The following is a 19,683-nucleotide window of genomic DNA, read 5'->3' on the forward strand; positions in this document are numbered from 1 at the left end:
GTTGATTTTTTTTTAAATTTATTGTTGAAGGTATGTTCCAAGACAATGCAGAATTCTACACCTTTTTTATTTGAAATTTCGAATGCCATCTCTCTTTTATTCTCGTAAGGTGTACCAGCAAATTACTAGTTATTAATTTCCAGTAAGAACTCAAAATTGTGTATAATAACGAATGAGATCTGCATTTCCCGTAAAGTTGTAGTTAGAGCTGGATTTGAATCAAGTTAAATTTTAGTTTGTTTCAAAATTGTTTGAGTTTGGTTTGTTTTAGGGGAATTAAGCTTGCGCTTGGTTTGAATTAAAGCTTGAATTGAATTTTGAGTTCGGTTTGATATTATAACGAAACAAAAAATAATTGAAATGATATTATTTTATTTAATTCATATCAAATTTTTCTAGATTTACTATATTGATGAGACAAACACTCTTAAAGCTCAAAGATGGTTTTAAGTTTGAAACTATTAATCCATTTTGGTATAATCCATGTCTAATTCAACTATAAGCAATGCACAACAATGTCACTTTGATACCAATACTTCTTTTTCAGATGTCAAACTCGAGAAATTTAGCACAGACAAAATTTACACATTCTTTGATGCCCATAATAATCTATTAACTAAACAGAACAAATAGTTCCGTAACTGTAACCATGAATTTTTTTGTTGAAAGTTAAGAAAAAGTCAATAGCATTACATTTAAATCCACTCAATACCCACCTCAGGGACCTCTACCTCAACGCTATCCACCTCGACTCTAACTTGCCAGGGATAATTTTGAAAAGTCCTGTCCATTATACTCTTTGCACCTGCTCTGGCATACAGCACCTTATTCATAAACTGCAGTGGATTTAAAGTTTAGGACAGAGCCAGTACCTGAAGAACCCACCTGAATGTAACTTCCGATGGGGCCGTCGCGGCCGTAGGTAGGTTTGGGGGTCAAAATTGTCAAATGACTGGACCGTGCCGCACGAGATATGCTCATCGTGGGTTAAAGACTTCGAACGGCAGCTTGTGCAGGACATGACTTGTGAGGGTTGGCTTAGAAGGGTGCTTGTTCCTTGAAACAGAACTGGGAAACGATCAAGCTGGGCTTGTGGTTTGAGTATAAAGAGAGTGATGCATCTAACTATCAAAAGATACTCTGCGTTTTTGCCCTAGGGTTTTGGAATTTTCGCATTTTTGTAGCGTTTTGACGCTTTTCTTCATCTTCTTGTCAGGTTGAGATCCTCATCTATAAAATTTTCTTGGGTTTCGTCTGAATTATAAATCTGAAGGAGATAGTTTGTTGCTGGGTTGCTGAGGTGAGATGATTTTTGCGTTTCTTCTTATTTTAGTTTACATTTATTAAATTTTCTTTTTTATTTTAATTTTTTGTTTGGGGTATTTTAGTATTTTCACAAAATTTCACCTGTCAAACAACCATCCTGAATTATTTTCTGACGTCCTTCAGGCCTCCATACTCCACCTCCTTTATTACAGGCCGTCGTGTTCTGTCTTTACTCCACGCTTGCTTTCTAGCGGTCGAGACGAAACAACTCCGGCTCCTTTCCGCCATCCGACAATCGAAGCACAAGCACTAGAGTGGAAGTTTTGACTAAATTTTACGGTAAGTGTTTTGCGTTTCCAAGTTTAATAATTAGGGTTTGCTAATTTATCTTTTACCGCTCAAATATATTCCAATAGTCCACTCTAATATATCTTATTGCTAGGTTAAGCAACAGTTTGCAAGTGCTTCCATATATATCAGACTCCTTTGTGAAATTTTATAGTATTGGTTTGTTTTGGGTTTTTTGTTGCTTACCTAGTGCAGTGAAAATGGGGAGTGATCATGCTTTAAAGACGTGGATATCTGATGAGCTGATGTCGCTGTTAGGATATTCTCAGCCCACCATAGTTCAATACATCATCGGATTAGGTCAGATAACAAAACTTCCTGTTTTCCCACTTAATTTGGCTTTCGAAGAATCATTATGAAAAGATGTGTTTACTAATAATGTTGCTCATTCTCCAGCTAAGCAGGCTACTTCGCCTGATGATTTTCAAGCCAAGCTAGAGGAGGAATGTGATTTTCCTAAATCAGGGGATACCACCCAAAGATTTGCTCGAGAAGTCTTCCGTAAAGTTCCACGTAGAGCCTCTGGTTTAAATGTGGGTTGTGGTTGTGTTTTCATTTTGAATTTTGTAGATTTTCTTCCTTTTCCATAACAACCTAAGATTGCTTGTTATTCTATTTCTTGCTGTTATATCAGCTATATCAGAAACAGGAAAGGGAAGCTGCGCTGCTGGCACGGAAACAGAAGAGTTACACGATTTTGGATGCAGATGATGATGTCGCTACTGTAAATGTTGATGAGTCCAAAAAAGTTGGTTCACATAAGAAAAAATTTAGAAAGAGAACTGGAAGTGAAGAAGATGACAGAGATGAGGCATGTTCATACTCTTATGACAAACAATTTATTTTTTAATTCTTTTTGTAAGTTTTGTTCAAACTTTTACTTGTGGCATTATTATTATTTCTTGAATTTCAATGATTCAGGGGATTGCACATGTGGAAGAAAAGAGACAGGTTAAAAAACGGACTTCAAAGGATGAAGATGATGATTCTGATGTATGTTAATACTTTAAAAAATGCACATGATTTTATTGCAACTCATTCTTTGCTTCTTTCGGCACTTGAGTTAGAGTCTCTGCTTGTGGTTTATTTGTTCTTCATTCATCTCAACTGAAAAAGGGGTCTTGCGCTAATTCACTCTTTAATTTTTATCCATTTTTAAGGGTTGTTTTCACTTTATAGCTCTAGTTCACTTATATTTATTTTAACATGGACAATACTGATTTTTTTTTTTTTTAATTTCTATAGTTTTTGTCACCTTTCTCTTCTCTTGGGGTTTCTGGACTCTTCAGTGGATACTTAATCCACTTGTTTGCTTTCGCTACAGATCTTTCACTATTTCCTACCAAGAAACAAACCCCCCCCCCCCCCCCCCCCCCCCCCCCCCCCCCAAAAAAAAAAAAGGGACTTTTGGTTTGAGGAGATAATTTGGTAATTGACATAAATGTCAAATTCTATGAATTCAGTTGTTATTGTTATTATTTGATGTTATTAGATAGCATTTTCAGCCTTAGTATTGTTTATTTTCCTGCATTGCTATATCCAAGGTGAAACCTTAGGCTGCTCTGTTGGTTGGTTGGTATGTCTTGTCTTTTGTGTTTGCTTGCATAGTAATTTGGACAACATTATTAATCATTTGTGCTTTACTGAAGTCCATCAACTTTATGTCTTTCTTTTTTCCTCAATCGGTAGACATTTTACTTATCGTTTGGTTCTTTAGAGGAGTGCTTTATGTTTCAGTTCTTTATACCATCCATCTTACTTGTTTTCTCTCCTTCAACTTTTATTTTTGCTTGTATATTTTGGTTGCAGTCGGAGGAAGAGAGATTGCGTGATCAAAGAGAAAGGCAACAATTAGAGCAACATATAAGAGAACGTGATGCTGTGTCAACAAGGAAGGTACAATAGTTGTCGTTTTATCCCCGTTAGACTTTTAATGCTAAGATATGCCGGGACTGTTCTCCTTTTCTTATGTTGAGCCTTCTTTTTAAACCACCCTGCTTTTAGCAAGCCATGCATATTCATCTATGTGACATTTTTATTGCATGTGTGCATAAGTGACTGTATTTGATGGGAACTTAATAATCTATGAAACCTGAAAAGTACTTTTTAGGACAATGTTCTAATAATAATTATCTTGATGACTCTGTAACAATCTTGAAGCTTATTAACTAGTTATTCCATAGTGTTTATATGGATGCTATTGTATAATTTGAGCAATCTAGTCAAATGCTTGCACTTGCTTCATGATTGATGGCCAACTATTCAATTTGAGCGATCCTCACAAGAGGGCATTGATAAGTGTGAATGCCACCTGTGTTATAGCTTGATTTCTTGACATATGGTTTCTTATTATGCATGATGAATTAGTCAAAGATGTAGATATTCTCGGATTCACTTTATATCTTCACTGCATGCTTTCTTTTTATTTCTGTTTTCTGATGTTCATTTCTGTATTGTCTTTTTTTTTTTAACAGTTAACTGAGCCAAAGTTAAGCCAGAAGGAGGAAGGTATAATGCTTTAAGAGTTCTTCATTCATTTCTCCACATGCCATTTATATGAAGTGAACTCATTCACTATTAATGGATTAAATTTATACTTGTGATGTGATTGTATGTTGATACATCTTATTTTTGTGTAACAGAAGAGGCAATACAAAGATCAAATGCTTTGGAGAAAGATCAAATGGAATATTTAAGGTTAGCACATGTGTATTATTAGTTAGTTTACTCTCTCTACCTGTGTACTCTCTCTACCTGTGTACACCCCAATTTTCTTGGGCATTGTGTGCATGTGGTATTCTTGTGGTGCTGCCAGCTTATTTTAGGCAACTAGACTGAATTGCATCATCAAGAAAGTGGTAGAAGTAGAACCACCAAAAATAAAGTAGCCTAGGGTTGGATTCAAGCTGAGCAGCTTGAGCTTATGTAGCTTGTTTCAAAGCTGTTCGAGCTCAACTCGCTTGAGAATATTGTAGACGAGTAAAAAATGACTAAAATGACACTGTTTTAATGTGTATTGGTAAAAAAAAAAAGTCATTTAGTCAATTCATATTGAAATTTTTCAGGCTCGCGAGCTTGGCGAGCAAAACACATTAACTCTCGAGGTCAAGTTTGAACAAGCTCGATTTAAATCCAACCCTAAAGTAGCCTAAGCTAATGCTTGAAAGTCTTCTCTGATCTGGTTTTGTTTCCATGGGAGTTTCTCATGCTCTTTTGCTTGTAAGAAAGGATAATGGTGGCCAAAGCTGTATTTGAGGTTGCTTTCATATATGACTGTGTTGACTTGATGGCATTAGATACTACAAGGAAAAACTTCTTCTTAATGATAATGAATTTGACTTCTATCCTTGGAGAAAAAGTTCTGGGGGGATGATGAGGGAACTTAGGAATTTGAACCATTTGATTTTATGGTTTATTATTATAAAAATTAGATTGATGGAACCCATAGCTTGAGTAAAGTTAATTGCTATTTTTAATAGTTTCTTATAATTGAACCAAATCCATGGACTGGCGGTTTACTATCTCTAATTCTTAATTTGCTTGCTTCTGGTTTAATGAGGAATAAATATCTCTTGACTCCATTGATATAGCAAATTATCTTTCTGAAAATAGACTTTAGGACAGTCTTGTCATAATCTCAATTAACCAAATATTTTGTTGATGTAAATGGAGGCATTTTATGCTCACTAGTGGGGCTCTTTCTACCAATGTTGGAGGAGGGTTTTTACGTTAAGTGACAGTGGTGAATCAATTATTGGTTATACATGGGAGTGCTTGAACATTTCAAGAAAACTAGAACAAGGTTAACCTATATTTTATCAAAATCGATGGTTTGAGCTTCTCAAGGCAAAATCCAGTTTCCTGATTTAAGATTGCTTCAGGATGTAACCTCCATCCTGCAGTTGATTGCTTTGTGTCTGTTATTCCTTCCTAGACATGGATCTATTTTGAGACCATTGCGACCTTTATCAACAAACACTTAAATAAGATTTCTGGTATCAATGTCTTTTATGAGGCTTGCATTCTAGGTTCTGTATTTCAGGGGGAAAATCAAGAGGAAAGTCTTGCTATGTTATCTGTAGTCCCATTATTGCTTTTGCCTAATCTATTTGAGAACTTTTAGTTTTTCTTGTCACTGTTCCTATGATACACGATGGAGTACTAATTCTCTTTCATGAATTGATTCTGATTCAGGAAAGTTTCAAGGCAGGAATATCTAAAGAAAAGGGAGCAAAAGAAGCTGGAAGAAATCAAGTATTATGGATTTAAATCTGAATTTTGTGGTTAAATTGCTGATTTTATTTTTGTTTCTTGCCTTCTTTAATCCTTATTTATTGTAAATTGTATTACAGAGATGATATAGAAGATGAACAATATCTATTTGAAAATGTGAAGCTTACGGATGCAGAATATCGTGAAATTAGGTAATTATTGGTTGTTCTTGACTATGGATATGAAGTCACTATCCCTTTCTGTTATAAAGTATTTCTTAACTCCCAAAATTGTTTTTTATAAAACTGACATTAGAAGCTTCTGTTAATTCGTAAGTAATGTCACCTCTTGTAGAGTTTATATCTGCTTCTTTGAGGTGGTGCTACATTCGCTCTTCTAGATAAAGAGATAAAAACTCACATAAGAAAACTATTGATTGGAACTTGATAATTCATTTTTGCTAAAATTTCTATTTTGTAGTTTTGAGTTAATGTTTCTTTTACCTATTATTATAATTTATCTCTATAGTATATTTGTGTTTATACATTTTTAGTTTTGCAATTTCTTGAGATCAGTTGAGAATGGTTTTATTGTTTCCTGAACATCCTCTTGTTTGTCTCTGCATAGATTTTTGATTTTTTAGCTTTGAATATTTCATATGAACAAATGGTTAAGTTCATAAATTACATTATGAATTGAGTAAGTATTCCTGGTTCTAGTTATTTATTATTGGGTTGGTATTTTCCCTGCTGTAGTAATGACATATGAAGTGATAATTACAATTTTGTGGATTTCGGGCAGGTACAAGAAAGAAATATATGAGCTTGTTAAGAAGCGGACAGAAGAGGTTGAAACTATGGGTGAGGTAACTAAGAAATCGATGAGTAGGTTTATTTAATTAGTGGTTTCTGATATTTATTTCTGTCATAAGGCTGCTTTTGTAGTTAACTAGAAGAATAACTGTTGGCCTGTTGCATGCTCGAATCTAATTACCATATTTATAGTTCAATGGGTGCTATAATGAGACCCATGAGGGCTTGACCAATTGGCTAGGCCATGGTTTGTTCCCATGAAGTTTGGGTTTCAAGTTGCCTATGAGAACCTACATGGCCAAAGGCCATCGTATCTGGTTACAATCTCTTATTGGGTTTGGCAAGGGTACTAGTTTCAAACTCAGCTTCACAATGCAAGGTTGGGGGATGTTTTGATTATAAAAAAAATTAAAAAATAAAAACAATGGGTGCCATAAAGAAGATGATGTTTGTTCTGGCTGTCTTTGTGTTAGTGGTTTTCTCTCAGTATTATTTTCTTCATTGTGGTTGGGTGGTTCACTTTTGTATCTTTTCACTTTTTCTCCTTTTAAACATTTTTGGTGATGAAGTGATAGTATGTAGTTGTGGTAGTACAGTCTAATGTTACTATTTAATAGAATGTTTCTGGAAATGGTGTGTTTTTACAAGTTGGATGTTCACTCAATTGTGGTTGTGGGTGGATTTATATCAATAAAGTGTCATTTCATCCAGAACAGCCCACAACCAACAATTTAACAAAAGAAAACATTTTATCTATTGGAGGGGTATTTACATGGATAAACCGGACAGCTTGAGAAGTTTAGGCCTCCCATTTTCTGCCACTTGAGGCACTAGAGACCTTCCACAATCAGCCCTAAGGTTGCCCACAACAACTACTGCCCAAAACCCTAATTTTTTCTCCCCCCTTCCTTTGATAACCCTAACTACCCCTTTTTTATAATAAAATCTATCTATAAGCTAAAGATAAGTGTCTCCCTATCATCTGAAAACAATTTGTGATGACTGGTACTCCTTTGATTCTTCTGTTTTTGTTCATTGTTTATATTTCAATCTATTCAATAAATTCCTTGCTGTATGATTTATCTTTTTTTTTTTTCTTGTTAATAATTCACAGATTATACTGCTAACTTTTCTGTAGCCTTTTGTTCCTATATCAGTAGAGGTGGTTGTTATATTAGTGGACATCTTGTCCGCTGTTGTAACCTCCATTTTCTCTAATATTAAACATTTCCTGGTTTTATATTAAAAGCAAAAAAGTTCCCATTTTTTTAAGTTGGAATTTCCTCCATACTTTATCTGCTGCTCGTGTAAATTCAACTTTTCATATTAATACATACTCAAGAGTGCTTATTGATTGCACAACTTTTAGTAGCCAATTTGAAATTGCTTCAACATACACTACAGCATATTTTGGCTAGAGTAGAATTCTATTCATATTTTGTGGTAACTGTTTAGTCTTTCCTCTGTGTTCGTGTGCATTGTATGAGGACATAGTAGAGCCTGATTTGTGGCACTGTGAATGCACAAGTGTTGTGCATTCAAATGACAATGTTTGTAACAGTGTTGCATTTCTTATTTCTAGTAAGAAAAATGTTTCATTCTTTATCAAGTGAAAACAGTACTTTTCTTTAAAGTCTATTGGGGCTGCATTAAAATAATCGGTAAGAACTTGTGTTGCAATAGTGTTAATCCTAAGTGTAATCAATACTTATTCTATTATTCTTATGGGATAATTATCTTTTAACTTATCTTCTACTTATTTTTAATTTCAATTATTAGTCAATATCTATTATATGCTGCAATCTGTTAGTTGATTCCTTACTAACTGTATGAAAAACTCACTGTCGTTGGGAGTGCAGTACCAAATGCCAGAAGCTTATGATCAGGATGGCCGTGTCAATCAAGAAAAGCGATTTGCAGTGAGTCTGCAGCGTTATAGGTCAGTTGGAATATGTAGTGTGTGACAGAGTAGCAATCACTGGAATTGTTGCTCTGAAAGCACTTAAATCAGATTTTCTTTAATTATCTTTTAGTTTCATATTTTGGAAGCATAACTTTGTCTACTGTTAAACTCAATTTTCATATTCTTACAGCCAGGATAATACCGGGGACAAAATGAACCCTTTTGCAGAGCAAGAAGCATGGGAGGAGCATCAAATGGGTAAATCTCATGACACCTTTATCATAATGTTAGCTTTTTCTTTTACTTTGTTTTACTTTTGGTTGGGGATTTTGGGGTAGCACAGGGGTTAAGATGAGTTTTGGTGGCTAGATTGTATGGTAGTTTTATGTTCATTATGTGGTATGATAGTTGTTGGGCTTTGACATTAAGTTTCAATTCATTTCTATTCCAGGAAAGGCAGAAATGAAATATGGCTCAAAAAATAAGAAGCAAATATCCGACGACTATCAGTAAGTTTAGATGTCTGATGACACTCATTATACTTTTGTATTACCCAAGACACCATTTTCATTTGTTTGTCCATTTATTCTTTTAGCAGTTTGGTTTGCAGATACTTTTCCCCTGTTTCCTTGAAATTAGAAAGATGATTGGAACATTTTCTTATATTTTATTTTATATGATATAGCAATATAAATTGTACTGTTTCTTTTCAATAAATGCCTGATAATAGCTTATTGCTTTTTTTTTTTTTTTGAGAAACAAAATCAAATAATTAGAATTCATCATTTGACTGATCAATGTTAAGTTATTTTCCTTTCCTTTCAAAACAAAACAAGATACTAGATCTCATTGTTTTTTTCGTCCGCATAATGATTCCTTTAAAATGTTTTCTGTTTTCAGATACGTTTTTGAGGACCAGATTGACTTTGTCAAGGCATCTGTGATGGATGGCGATAATGTAAATGCATTATCTTCATTTCTTGTAGAGTGATTTTTCTGGTTATTATGGTTACATGGTGAATATTTTATTGGTTTCTGCTTACTTTTCTGCAGTTTGATGAGCAGCTGAATGAGTTGCAGGATAAGCCGAAGGAAAAATCAGCCTCTGAGATGCTTCAGGTCTGCTCCCTGCTTGTAATTTCCTTCTATATTTTCTGTTTAATTTCTTTCAATTTTCGCATAAGTGCCTTGTAGAAGCTTCTTGCATGCGTGGACAGCATATAGTATGAAGAAGAAGACCTGAAATCATATAATATAAGATTAAAAGAAGGCAAATAAATGTGTGAAAGTCTGGAGATGTTAGATTTTGTTGGATGTCGCTAGTCACCTTAGAAACCATGTGGACCAATCGAGCAAAAAAATGCGTGTGAGAAAGTTAGATTTCAAATGCTAGTGCTTTCAGGAGTCAAATATTGTTGTAAAGGTTCTGAAAATCATTTATTGCTTCATTATGAAATATACTCTATAAAAAAATTTTGTTTGTTGCATATAGTGAATTTCTATTTCTTCTGGTATATCCTTATATAGTGAATAATGAACTATAGATGGAGGAAATTATTTGACGCCTAGTTGCATATTAATTGATTTTATCCTAGCTTAAATTTATAATGTAATTGATGAAGCTGGCTCTACGTCTTATTTACTGTTTACCTTTTTGCCCATTCAGGAGGAGAGGAAAACCTTACCCATCTACCCTTATCGGGATGAGCTGCTCCAAGCTGCTCAAGAATATCAGGTTGTTGATTTCTTAATTGTAGATTTTATGCATGTTTGACCAAGGAATGCTTATCAATGTTTGCTGCTGAATTATCATGGGCCCATGAATTTTATTTATTGTTTGCTCTATAAGTTAGACTACTCAAATTACTCTATGACCTGAATAGACAAAACAGGTCATGTATGAGGTTCTATTAGATGCCTCATAGAGTTTCCAGTTTTCTTGTCCAATTGGCTGCAGCAGGAGAAGCAAAAGGTTAAGAGAAACATATGAAATTGTTGTCCAATATGCTATTGGTATGCTGTTAATATGCTATTGGTGTGCTGTTAATATGCTATTGGTATGCTGTTTTCTTGAGCTTAAGTAATCATCGGGGGCAGATAATCAAATAAGGCTTCAGTAATATAATTTTGTAGATATGTTCTCTTATATTTATGCATAGCTTGATGTTTTAGCTATGTCCTTGTTTGTTTGGGTTAAGTTTCTGACTTTTAGACACTCATGCGTCACTATATTGGAATCAATGCACCACTGCCTGCTTTACTCAGAGCAATCTAACCATGTAACTATGTACATTTTCATTTTTGTTTCCAATTTGCAAGATATAATAATCCTAACTCATTCAATTTTAGGTCATTGTTATAGTCGGAGAAACAGGTTCTGGGAAGACTACACAGATACCGCAGTATCTTCACGAAGCTGGTTACACCAAGCAGGGAAAGGTATAGACTTTGTTCCTAATGTTTTTGTTGTGAATGGACGGTGATGGGTATACTTGACTGAGTTGTTTGTTATGTGGATTTACCTTATGATGTAATGGCTGTTGTTGAAAGTGTTGGAATATTCATTTTGCCCGCTTCTTTACTTGCAATGTATATATTTTACTCATAGACTAGTTTTATAATGAATAAAAATGTGATTTATGAATTTGATTGGTGTAGATAATTGACTAACATTATATTTGGAACTTTTTAGGGATGTGAGTCTTGTGATCCTGGAATAGGTTTGATGTCTGGTCTAATCAACTTTTCAGTGTAATGAGGCAGTGGCTACTTCTTTTAGAATGTTCTGCTTGATCAAAATTTCATGTTTTTTTTCCTGTTATTTTGTTCCGAGTTCTCACCTTCATGGTTCTCCATATAAGGCAACAAAGTTTGCATCACTTCTTGTTCAAATATAGTCCTAATGATCTAGCAGAACCATGTTTGGTAGTTTTGGTAAGTATATGGAGGTCATTGAGGAATTATCTCAACGTTGATTATTTATACGCAGGTTGGTTGTACACAGCCACGACGAGTTGCTGCTATGAGTGTTGCTGCTCGAGTTTCTCAGGAAATGGGCGTCAAACTTGGGCATGAGGCATGTATCTTTAATATGATGTTGTTTGATACTGTTTGGTAACAAATTTTTCATGCTTGGTTATTTAATCAATCATCAGCTTACAAGAATGTAGTGGATACTATCTATTATTCAGTGGTCTATGTCCCATCTTCACCTCCACCAATCCCCATTCCCCCACTGCCATGCAATGAATTTAGTTTCACTCTACTGATTGTAGTTGCCAAGATGCTGGAACATGTCAGTGGCTTCTTGGTTCATTTAGATTGGCAAATAGAGTGGTGCTATGTGTACAAACTAATGTATACAGATTGATGTAGAACTACTCATTCATGGACACGTCATCTTTATTTATTGAGCATTTGTTGAGTTGATTTTTTACATGCATTCATCCATTCAGTTTATGACACAATAAACTATTTGTCCTTTGGTTATGTGGTTTGGCTGCATCCAATATGCTGAATTTTAGCTGCCTACCTAGATGATCACCTGCCCTCTTTTGATTTAAGGGCTTCAGGGTTTTAGATAATTCTCCCGTCTTCTATACATGGCACATTTGAAGAGTTTAATTCCTTGTTGAATGCCCCAAACATCTATGAGCTATCAACTGTTTGCTTTGTAAATTTACATTCATTCTGATTCTATGAGTGCTTTTACATTATTTTTTTCATAATGAAGAAGAAAAAAAAAATCAACTGATCATATTATTGTGGCTATGCAATTTTTTTAGCTTGATAACGAATCATTAATTGTTTGTGAAAAAAGGGTTAGTAAATGTTTGAAGTTTGTTTATAGGTGGGATATTCAATTCGCTTTGAAGATTGTACATCAGAGAAGACTGTTCTGAAATACATGACTGATGGAATGCTATTACGTGAGATTCTCAGTGAGCCAAACCTAGAAAGCTACAGGTTAGCCATTTTTTTACAACTAACTTCATTTTTAATTCTGTATTGAATTGCCTTGGCTTACTGGTCATGCACATTTAATTTTCCAGTGTGTTAATGGTGGATGAGGCTCATGAAAGAACTCTGTCAACTGACATTTTATTTGGATTACTAAAGGCAAGTAGAAATTCCTCAATTTATGTGTATTAATCGGTTGAGTTGCTCCAATTGATCTATGGTTTTTGCTCTCTCCTCTCTCTAGCTTGACCAAAGCTATTCTTGTATTTCAATTCAGTGGTCCTTAATTTTAATATTGTCTTGAAATCAGATCTAAACATGCAAAAACTAAAAAATTGATGGAGGCTCCTGAAGATGAGAAGTGAAATTAAAAAAAGAATAAATGAAAAAAGAAGAATTTTGTGGTGCAAAATTATTTTTAGTATATAATGCTTATGATTAATGAAGGTGGTGAGCTTTTTATTCTTATAAATTTATTCCCATGATAGTGTCATACTTGCGTTAATTTTAATTTACCGTTGTGAAGAAGCAAAGATATAAATGGTGTCTTCTCTTTTGAACATATTCTCCAAATTGTTTGTTTGAAGATATATATTTCATACAAGTGGAAATAGATCTGATATTCATATTGATCTATATCATATCTTGAAGAACAAATTAAACATCTGTTTCTGAGAGGTATCGAAAAGAGATTTTCTCATAAAAGATTGTCACTTAAAATTATTACTTATATAAAGCTCAACAGATTTTCAGCATGATGGATGCATGAAAGAATTGGAAAAGGCTTTTATCTGAAAAATGCATCCTCTTACTAATTATCTGACTGTTTTTGTCATGTGATAGGATTTAATTAAGTTCCGATCAGATCTCAAATTGCTTATCTCAAGTGCAACGCTTGATGCAGAGAAATTCAGTGATTATTTTGGCTCTGCTCCAATTTTCAAAATTCCTGGGAGGCGGTATCCTGTTGAAATTCATTATACGAAAGCACCAGAAGCTGATTATATTGATGCTGCAATTGTCACAGTGCTACAGGTCCATGTGACACAGCCTCCTGGAGATATTTTGGTTTTTTTGACTGGTCAGGAAGAAATTGAAACAATGGAAGAAATATTGAAACACAGGACGAGAGGCCTGGGAACAAAAATAGCCGAACTGATTATCTGCCCTATTTATGCAAATCTACCTACTGAGCTTCAAGCTAAAATATTTGAACCAACTCCTGAGGGGGCTCGAAAAGTTGTGCTTGCGACAAATATTGCAGAAACTTCATTGACAATAGATGGAATTAAGTATGTTATTGATCCAGGTTTTGCCAAGGTGAAATCTTATAATCCAAGAACTGGAATGGAGTCTTTGCTAGTGAATCCCATCTCTAAAGCTTCGGCCATGCAACGTGCAGGTCGGTCTGGACGAACGGGTCCCGGAAAATGTTTTCGATTGTATACTCTTTACAATTATCACAAGGATATGGATGATAATGCAGTTCCAGAAATACAACGGACTAACCTTGCAAATGTTGTGCTAATTCTTAAAAGTCTTGGAATTGATGACTTGGTAAACTTTGATTTTATAGACCCACCACCAGAGGAAGCATTACTGAAGTCCTTGGAATTACTTTTTGCCCTTAGTGCATTAAACAAGTTTGGTGAGTTAACTAAAGTTGGCAGGCGGATGGCAGAGTTCCCTCTTGATCCTATGTTGTCTAAGATGATTGTTGCTTCTGATAAGTACAAGTGTTCTGACGAGATCATTACTATTGCTGCTATGCTTTCTGTTGGAAATTCAATCTTCTATCGTCCGAAGGACAAACAAGTTCATGCAGATAATGCAAGAATGAACTTCCACTTAGGGAATGTTGGGGATCATATTGCATTGCTTAGGGTTGGTATCCGTTTATTATTTTCATATTTCTTTATAAGCGTTCTTTTCCTACCATCTGATCCTTGTCTTGCATATGCATCAACATGTTAGATGAAGACTATTGATTTAATTGCTGCTCCTTATTTTTCTTCAGATATATTTTTTTCTATAAATGTTAAATATATGACACCTGTATTTTAGTGTTAACAAAGTTGTGAAAGAAGTTAAATGTGGTAACAGTTGTTGAACTGAGTTTGCATCCTTGGTGTTATAGCTTCATGAATAAATATATGAATTTATTAATTAGCCCAATTGTGTTACCTGAGATCTTGCCTAGTTTTTTAATGTCCGTTTGTTATCTTTATTTAGGTTTACAATTCTTGGAGGGAATGTAATTACTCCACACAGTGGTGTTATGAGAATTATATTCAGGTATATTATGATATTATACATTGTTTTTATTTTATTTTCGTTATTTTGTTCTAATCATACTTCATTTTTCCTTGTAATTTTTAGTTTACTTGTCTAGGCTAGAATCTATCTTATCTTTCTATTTTGTTTTTGATGTAGGCTTATCCTAGTTGGCAATTATCTATCTAGGAGAATTCTATATATTAGCTAGCATTGTATCATAGCAAAATATATCAGAAATAATAGAAAAATAACAATAAGATTTCACTTACTGCTTTTTAATTTTCTTCCTCTGCATAGAGACACAATCACATATAATTACACCATTTCTTTATTTGCCAACTGTTGAGGTTTTGCATATGCTCACTTGATAAATTGCTGTGTTGTAGCCTTGTATACTTTAACATGAGATAAAACTTAGTGTTTACACAGCTCTTTTGTGCATAACATTTGTTAATATGTCTTCTTGTTTGTGTTTTGGATATTTTAGGTGAGGAGTATGAAACGTGCTAGAGATATCCGGGACCAGCTGGAGGGCCTTCTAGAGAGGGTTGAAATTGAAGTAACATCTAATCTTGGTGATTTAGATTCTATAAAGAAAGCCATTACATCTGGTAAGAATGCAGTTGCTTGTTACTTTTGATGCCGTAAAAAGTCATAATTCTTGTGGACATTGTATGATTTAAAACTTGTTATTACTATTTCATTTTTTTCAGGTTTTTTTCCTCATTCTGCTAAGCTTCAGAAAAATGGATCTTACTGGACAGTAAAACATCCACAAAGAGTTCACATACATCCCAGCTCAGGGTTGGCACAGGTGACTTTAGTGATTTCATTGTAATTCCATTAAGTTGATAAGTATAATTTCATGCAGGGTTGAGCTCCGATATGGCCTCCCCCACAAAAATATATTAAATTGGTATTATATACAATTTGGTTCATATAAATTATTTTTATCTTTGATTCTCCTTATTTGTTGACCTGAAGTTCCCTCCCGGCCAATGAAAATTCCTAATTTTGCCCCTACTTGTTTAATAAAATTTGTTTTCCTTATTTATTTGATCATGTAAATCTTATAATTTTATTATTCATTCACTTGAAAAATTGAGGGTAAAATTACAATTTCTTTAGTCAACTATTGAAATACAAAGTAGAGGAGTTCAGAGGTTGCTTTTCAAAGGAAAGGGAGTCTATGGGGTATTTTTGATACTACGATAGTACGATGTCTTAACTGCACTGCATTAGGCAAGCAATAGGAAAGATGAGTGAAAATCTCCTTTTACTTTCTTTTTTTCCATAGATGGGCCATAAGTATGCTATTGTTGAATACACCACATGCCGATGCACGTTTTACATGGGCGTTTCCATAAATGGTTTGTGCTGCCCCAGGTTACTGGTTGCAAGGACCCGTATAACTGGTTACTTTATTAAGTTTAGTCATCTGTGTCTTAACCAATGCAACACTACGTCACCTTGATACATCAACTGTGGCATGTAAATATATTTACAAACTTTTACAGTGGGTTCCCTTTGCCAGTAGTATAAAACAAAATTAAATTCCATTAATCTTTTGTTGGTGAGAAAACAAAAATCTGAACAGCAGTAGTTGGTAGAAAACAAAGTGTTGGTTAATGCATCCTAGAAATTCTTGAAGTTATTATGTTTCTGTATTGTTCTTAAGATTTTTCTCTTTTGCTCATTTCAGGTGCTGCCTAGATGGGTTGTATACCATGAATTGGTTCTGACGACCAAAGAATATATGAGACAGGTCAGTTTCAACCATTCGCAAATTTTTAATACATGTTCCCCAAAGAAGGTTCTTTGCCTGACATGATCTGCAATCATTGATCAATTGCAGGTAACTGAACTAAAACCAGACTGGTTGGTTGAAATAGCCCCCCATTATTACCAGATGAAGGATGTTGAAGATCGTATGTTTCTCTTTTCTCCCTCTCTGTCTGTATCTCTGTGTTTGTGTGTCTAAACGAATATTGGTGCATTCTCTCTGCAATCAAACCAGAGTTGCAATCTTCCATAATATACTCTCTAAGGAGACATGCGTGTATGGAATTATTGGGTTCTCTATATTCAATTCAAGGAATAAACTCCTTATTTCTCTTGAAAGAAATTTTCTTATAGTATGTTCTGTGATTTGTTTTTCTATTGGAAGGAAATTTATATGACAGGCAAATATCTTATATGTATATAGTAGGTAGATTTTCAATGTATAGAAAATTTCTTTCTATATGGTAGGTAGATCTTTAAAAAATGGAAATTTAGCTTGTAGAGTTATATATCTCCATTGTGTTGAATTTGTTTTTATTACAAGTAATTAGAATATAACTTCCTTCCCATTTTCATTATGATCAAATAATCTGAATCAAATATCTGCCTTTGTAAATAGCTTAAAATAATAAAAAAATTACCCTTGTATGCGCAGACTGGTTGGATTGTTAGGGTAGGTTCTGATGTTAAATATTAGTATGGTTCGGTTCTTTTAGAGTTTCGCAGACACCTCTGGTTCATCAGTCTATATTGGTAGTAGGTAAATCATTTTTCATTAGATTAATTAATCAAATATACTGTCTTTTCTTTGTAGAAGCGAGGATAATTGTTTCAGGGTATTTTCTATGTTCATGTTTGAAGGATGTGAAAGTATTATCTGGATAATGCCCGTTTATTGTCCAGAAATTTTTACTTTAGTAAAAGCCAGTGGTCCAATAGTTTTAGTTTTGGTCATATGATAGTCTTAGCTCGAACAACTATCCGTTTATGTTCCAATGGGCATTCATCTTTGTTCATTATATATGGATTCTTGTAGAGTTATCATTTTTTGCGTGAGCAATCCAAAGTCTTGTCCATTTTGATAATAAACAATCACATGATCCTACGGGTTACTTATTTTCTTTCTATGTGGCAGCGGTGTCGAATAAAATGCCGAAGGGAGCAGGACGAGCATCCTAACAACCGGGTAGACAGATAGTCGCATAGACACAACAATTTTTCTGCTATGTATATCAATGCTCAACGCTAGTTATTTCTGGTTGGGGCCTGAAGAAACAAATCCAGAAAACAGTCGCCACCTTTTCAAATTCCCTGCTTCAATTAGAATCGTTACTGTATTAAGGTATAACCCAGAAAAATTTTCTCGAGATGTCGAGGTTACAGAGTAGGAAGGGGGACAATGTTAGAAATAGTGTATACGAGGGGACCAAATTGTAAATACATTTGTATTCATTCAAAGCTTGAAAGGTCTCTCTTGCTAGATAGAAATCAGTTTTGTTGATTTGGTCATATGCACTTTATTTCTTTCTACAAGACATTTAACAAAAATTAACATCTTTTCATAATATTTAGTCTAAAGTGGTTGATTTTTTTTTTTTAAATTTATTGTTGAAGGTATGTTCTAAAACATGGGAGGATTCTACATCCTTTTAATTTGAAATTCTGAATACCATCTCTCTTTTATTCTTGTAGGTTGTACCAGCAAATTACTAGTTATTAATTTCCAGTAAGAACTCAAAATTGTGTATAATAATGAATGAGATCTGTATTTCTTGTATGGTTACAGTTGGATTTGAATCGAGTTAAACTTAAGTTTGTTTCAATATTGTTCGAGTTTGGTTTTTTAGGGGAATTAAGCTTGAGCTTGGTTTGAGTTAGAGTTTGAATTGAGTTTTGAGTTCGGTTTGATATTATCGTTGAGCAAAAAATAATTAAAACGATATTATTTTAATTGATTTATATCAAATTTTTTTATATTTGTGAGATTGGTAAGACGAACACTCTTAAAGTTCAAACATAAATTTGAGTTTGAAACTATTAAAATTTTAGATTCGAGTTTGAGTTTGTTTAAGTTAAGTTCATTTAAACTTTGTTTTTGAGTTTGAACAAATTTGATTTGAATCTTACTCTAATTGTAGAGTTTGATGACATAAGATGAAACATCTCTCATGCCATAGCCATTGTATCTTTCAGCCATGGATCTAATCTCATTTAGCTCTGCACCATCCAAAACATTTCGCCCTCAAAAACAGAACTGGTATACTAACCCTTATTTAGACCGAAAATCAGGGGGGATGCAACACTGCATTAGGCAAAACGGATAGGGGTGAGCAATAGGAAAGATGATACAACACTATGAACAATAGGGGTGACCAAATTACTACCTTGTTCAAAAAGTAGGAACTGGAATCAGAATCAAAACCGACCAAATTAAGTTTCTATTCAGAACCTATCCAGTCGATTTCGGTTTGATTCCAATCCCTCTCGATACTCTTTATCTATCTAAAAAAGCTAAAAACTCAGTCCGGAACCTATCCGGTTGGTTCCTGTTTGATTCCAAATCCTCTTGACACTGTTTATCTATCTAAAAATGCTAAAAACGCAGCTCATAACCTGCCCGGTCAGTTCTTATTTGATTCCAATTCCTCCTGACACTGTTTATCTATCTGAAAAGGCTAAAACTCAACGGGCCTTCAAACAAAGTGTTCATTAGCGTTTGCTACATCGTTAAGTTTTTGTTCAATATGTTGGTGGTGAAAAAGAGCGATTGGATGTGTTACCTAAACCATGGAATTAGGAAGCCAATTGTGTGATTTTCAGTTTCATGATGCTTCTTAATTTCTTCACTTGAAATGGTTTACTGCTCGTGTGAATGTCTTTTGAAAATAAATTGAACTGTTTGCATTGGCTCTGATCCCAGGCAACAACTTTTATGATATCTAATTTCCCCCAACCAATATTGAAAATAATTAAAAGTATAGTTATCTTAAGATACGATTGTATTTTATAATATAAATAATATATACATATTTTAATGTGTTTCGAAATAATAATCGATATGAATCAATATAACTTTTTTAAATAAAATAAAAATGTAATAAAAACGTATATAAGTTATTTTGA

The 19,683-nt window shown here is 34.1% G+C and overlaps 1 protein-coding gene and 1 long non-coding RNA gene across 2 annotated transcripts; one reads left to right on the forward strand and one right to left on the reverse strand.

Moving 5' to 3' along the window:
• Window positions 1-522: 522 nt before the first annotated feature.
• On the reverse strand, window positions 523-1,024 carry LOC123204253. Its single transcript, XR_006499486.1, has 2 exons — window positions 886-1,024; window positions 523-805 (listed from the first exon to the last, which is right to left on the reverse strand). It is a non-coding gene; the product is annotated as an uncharacterized LOC123204253 (long non-coding RNA).
• LOC123204252 (pre-mRNA-splicing factor ATP-dependent RNA helicase DEAH1-like) lies at window positions 804-18,138 on the forward strand. The gene is made up of 29 exons (XM_044620854.1): window positions 804-1,300; window positions 1,450-1,605; window positions 1,810-1,914; window positions 2,011-2,147; window positions 2,249-2,425; window positions 2,536-2,607; window positions 3,424-3,510; window positions 4,089-4,122; window positions 4,257-4,311; window positions 5,809-5,868; window positions 5,967-6,038; window positions 6,628-6,691; window positions 8,498-8,577; window positions 8,732-8,799; window positions 8,993-9,050; window positions 9,442-9,499; window positions 9,595-9,660; window positions 10,208-10,276; window positions 10,891-10,980; window positions 11,531-11,617; window positions 12,392-12,507; window positions 12,594-12,660; window positions 13,345-14,385; window positions 14,734-14,796; window positions 15,266-15,389; window positions 15,492-15,592; window positions 16,481-16,543; window positions 16,634-16,706; window positions 17,696-18,138. The coding sequence occupies exons 3-29, from the start codon at window positions 1,815-1,817 to the stop codon at window positions 17,737-17,739; spliced, it is 3,126 nt and encodes a 1,041-aa protein (XP_044476789.1). The 5' UTR covers window positions 804-1,300; window positions 1,450-1,605; window positions 1,810-1,814; the 3' UTR covers window positions 17,740-18,138.
• The last annotated feature ends 1,545 nt before the right edge of the window (window positions 18,139-19,683 follow it).

Source organism: Mangifera indica, chromosome 20 (genome assembly GCF_011075055.1).
Source record: "Mangifera indica cultivar Alphonso chromosome 20, CATAS_Mindica_2.1, whole genome shotgun sequence".
Lineage (NCBI taxonomy): Eukaryota > Viridiplantae > Streptophyta > Magnoliopsida > Sapindales > Anacardiaceae > Mangifera > Mangifera indica.

Coding starts and splice junctions, on each gene's coding strand:
- LOC123204252 (XM_044620854.1), top strand. CDS start 1,815: ATGGGGAGTGATCATGCTTTAAAGACGTGGATATCTGATGAGCTGATG. Junction 6,692..8,497: donor AGGTTGAAACTATGGGTGAG/GTAACTAAGAAA, acceptor TTGGGAGTGCAG/TACCAAATGCCAGAAGCTTA. Junction 15,593..16,480: donor CCAGCTCAGGGTTGGCACAG/GTGACTTTAGTG, acceptor TGCTCATTTCAG/GTGCTGCCTAGATGGGTTGT.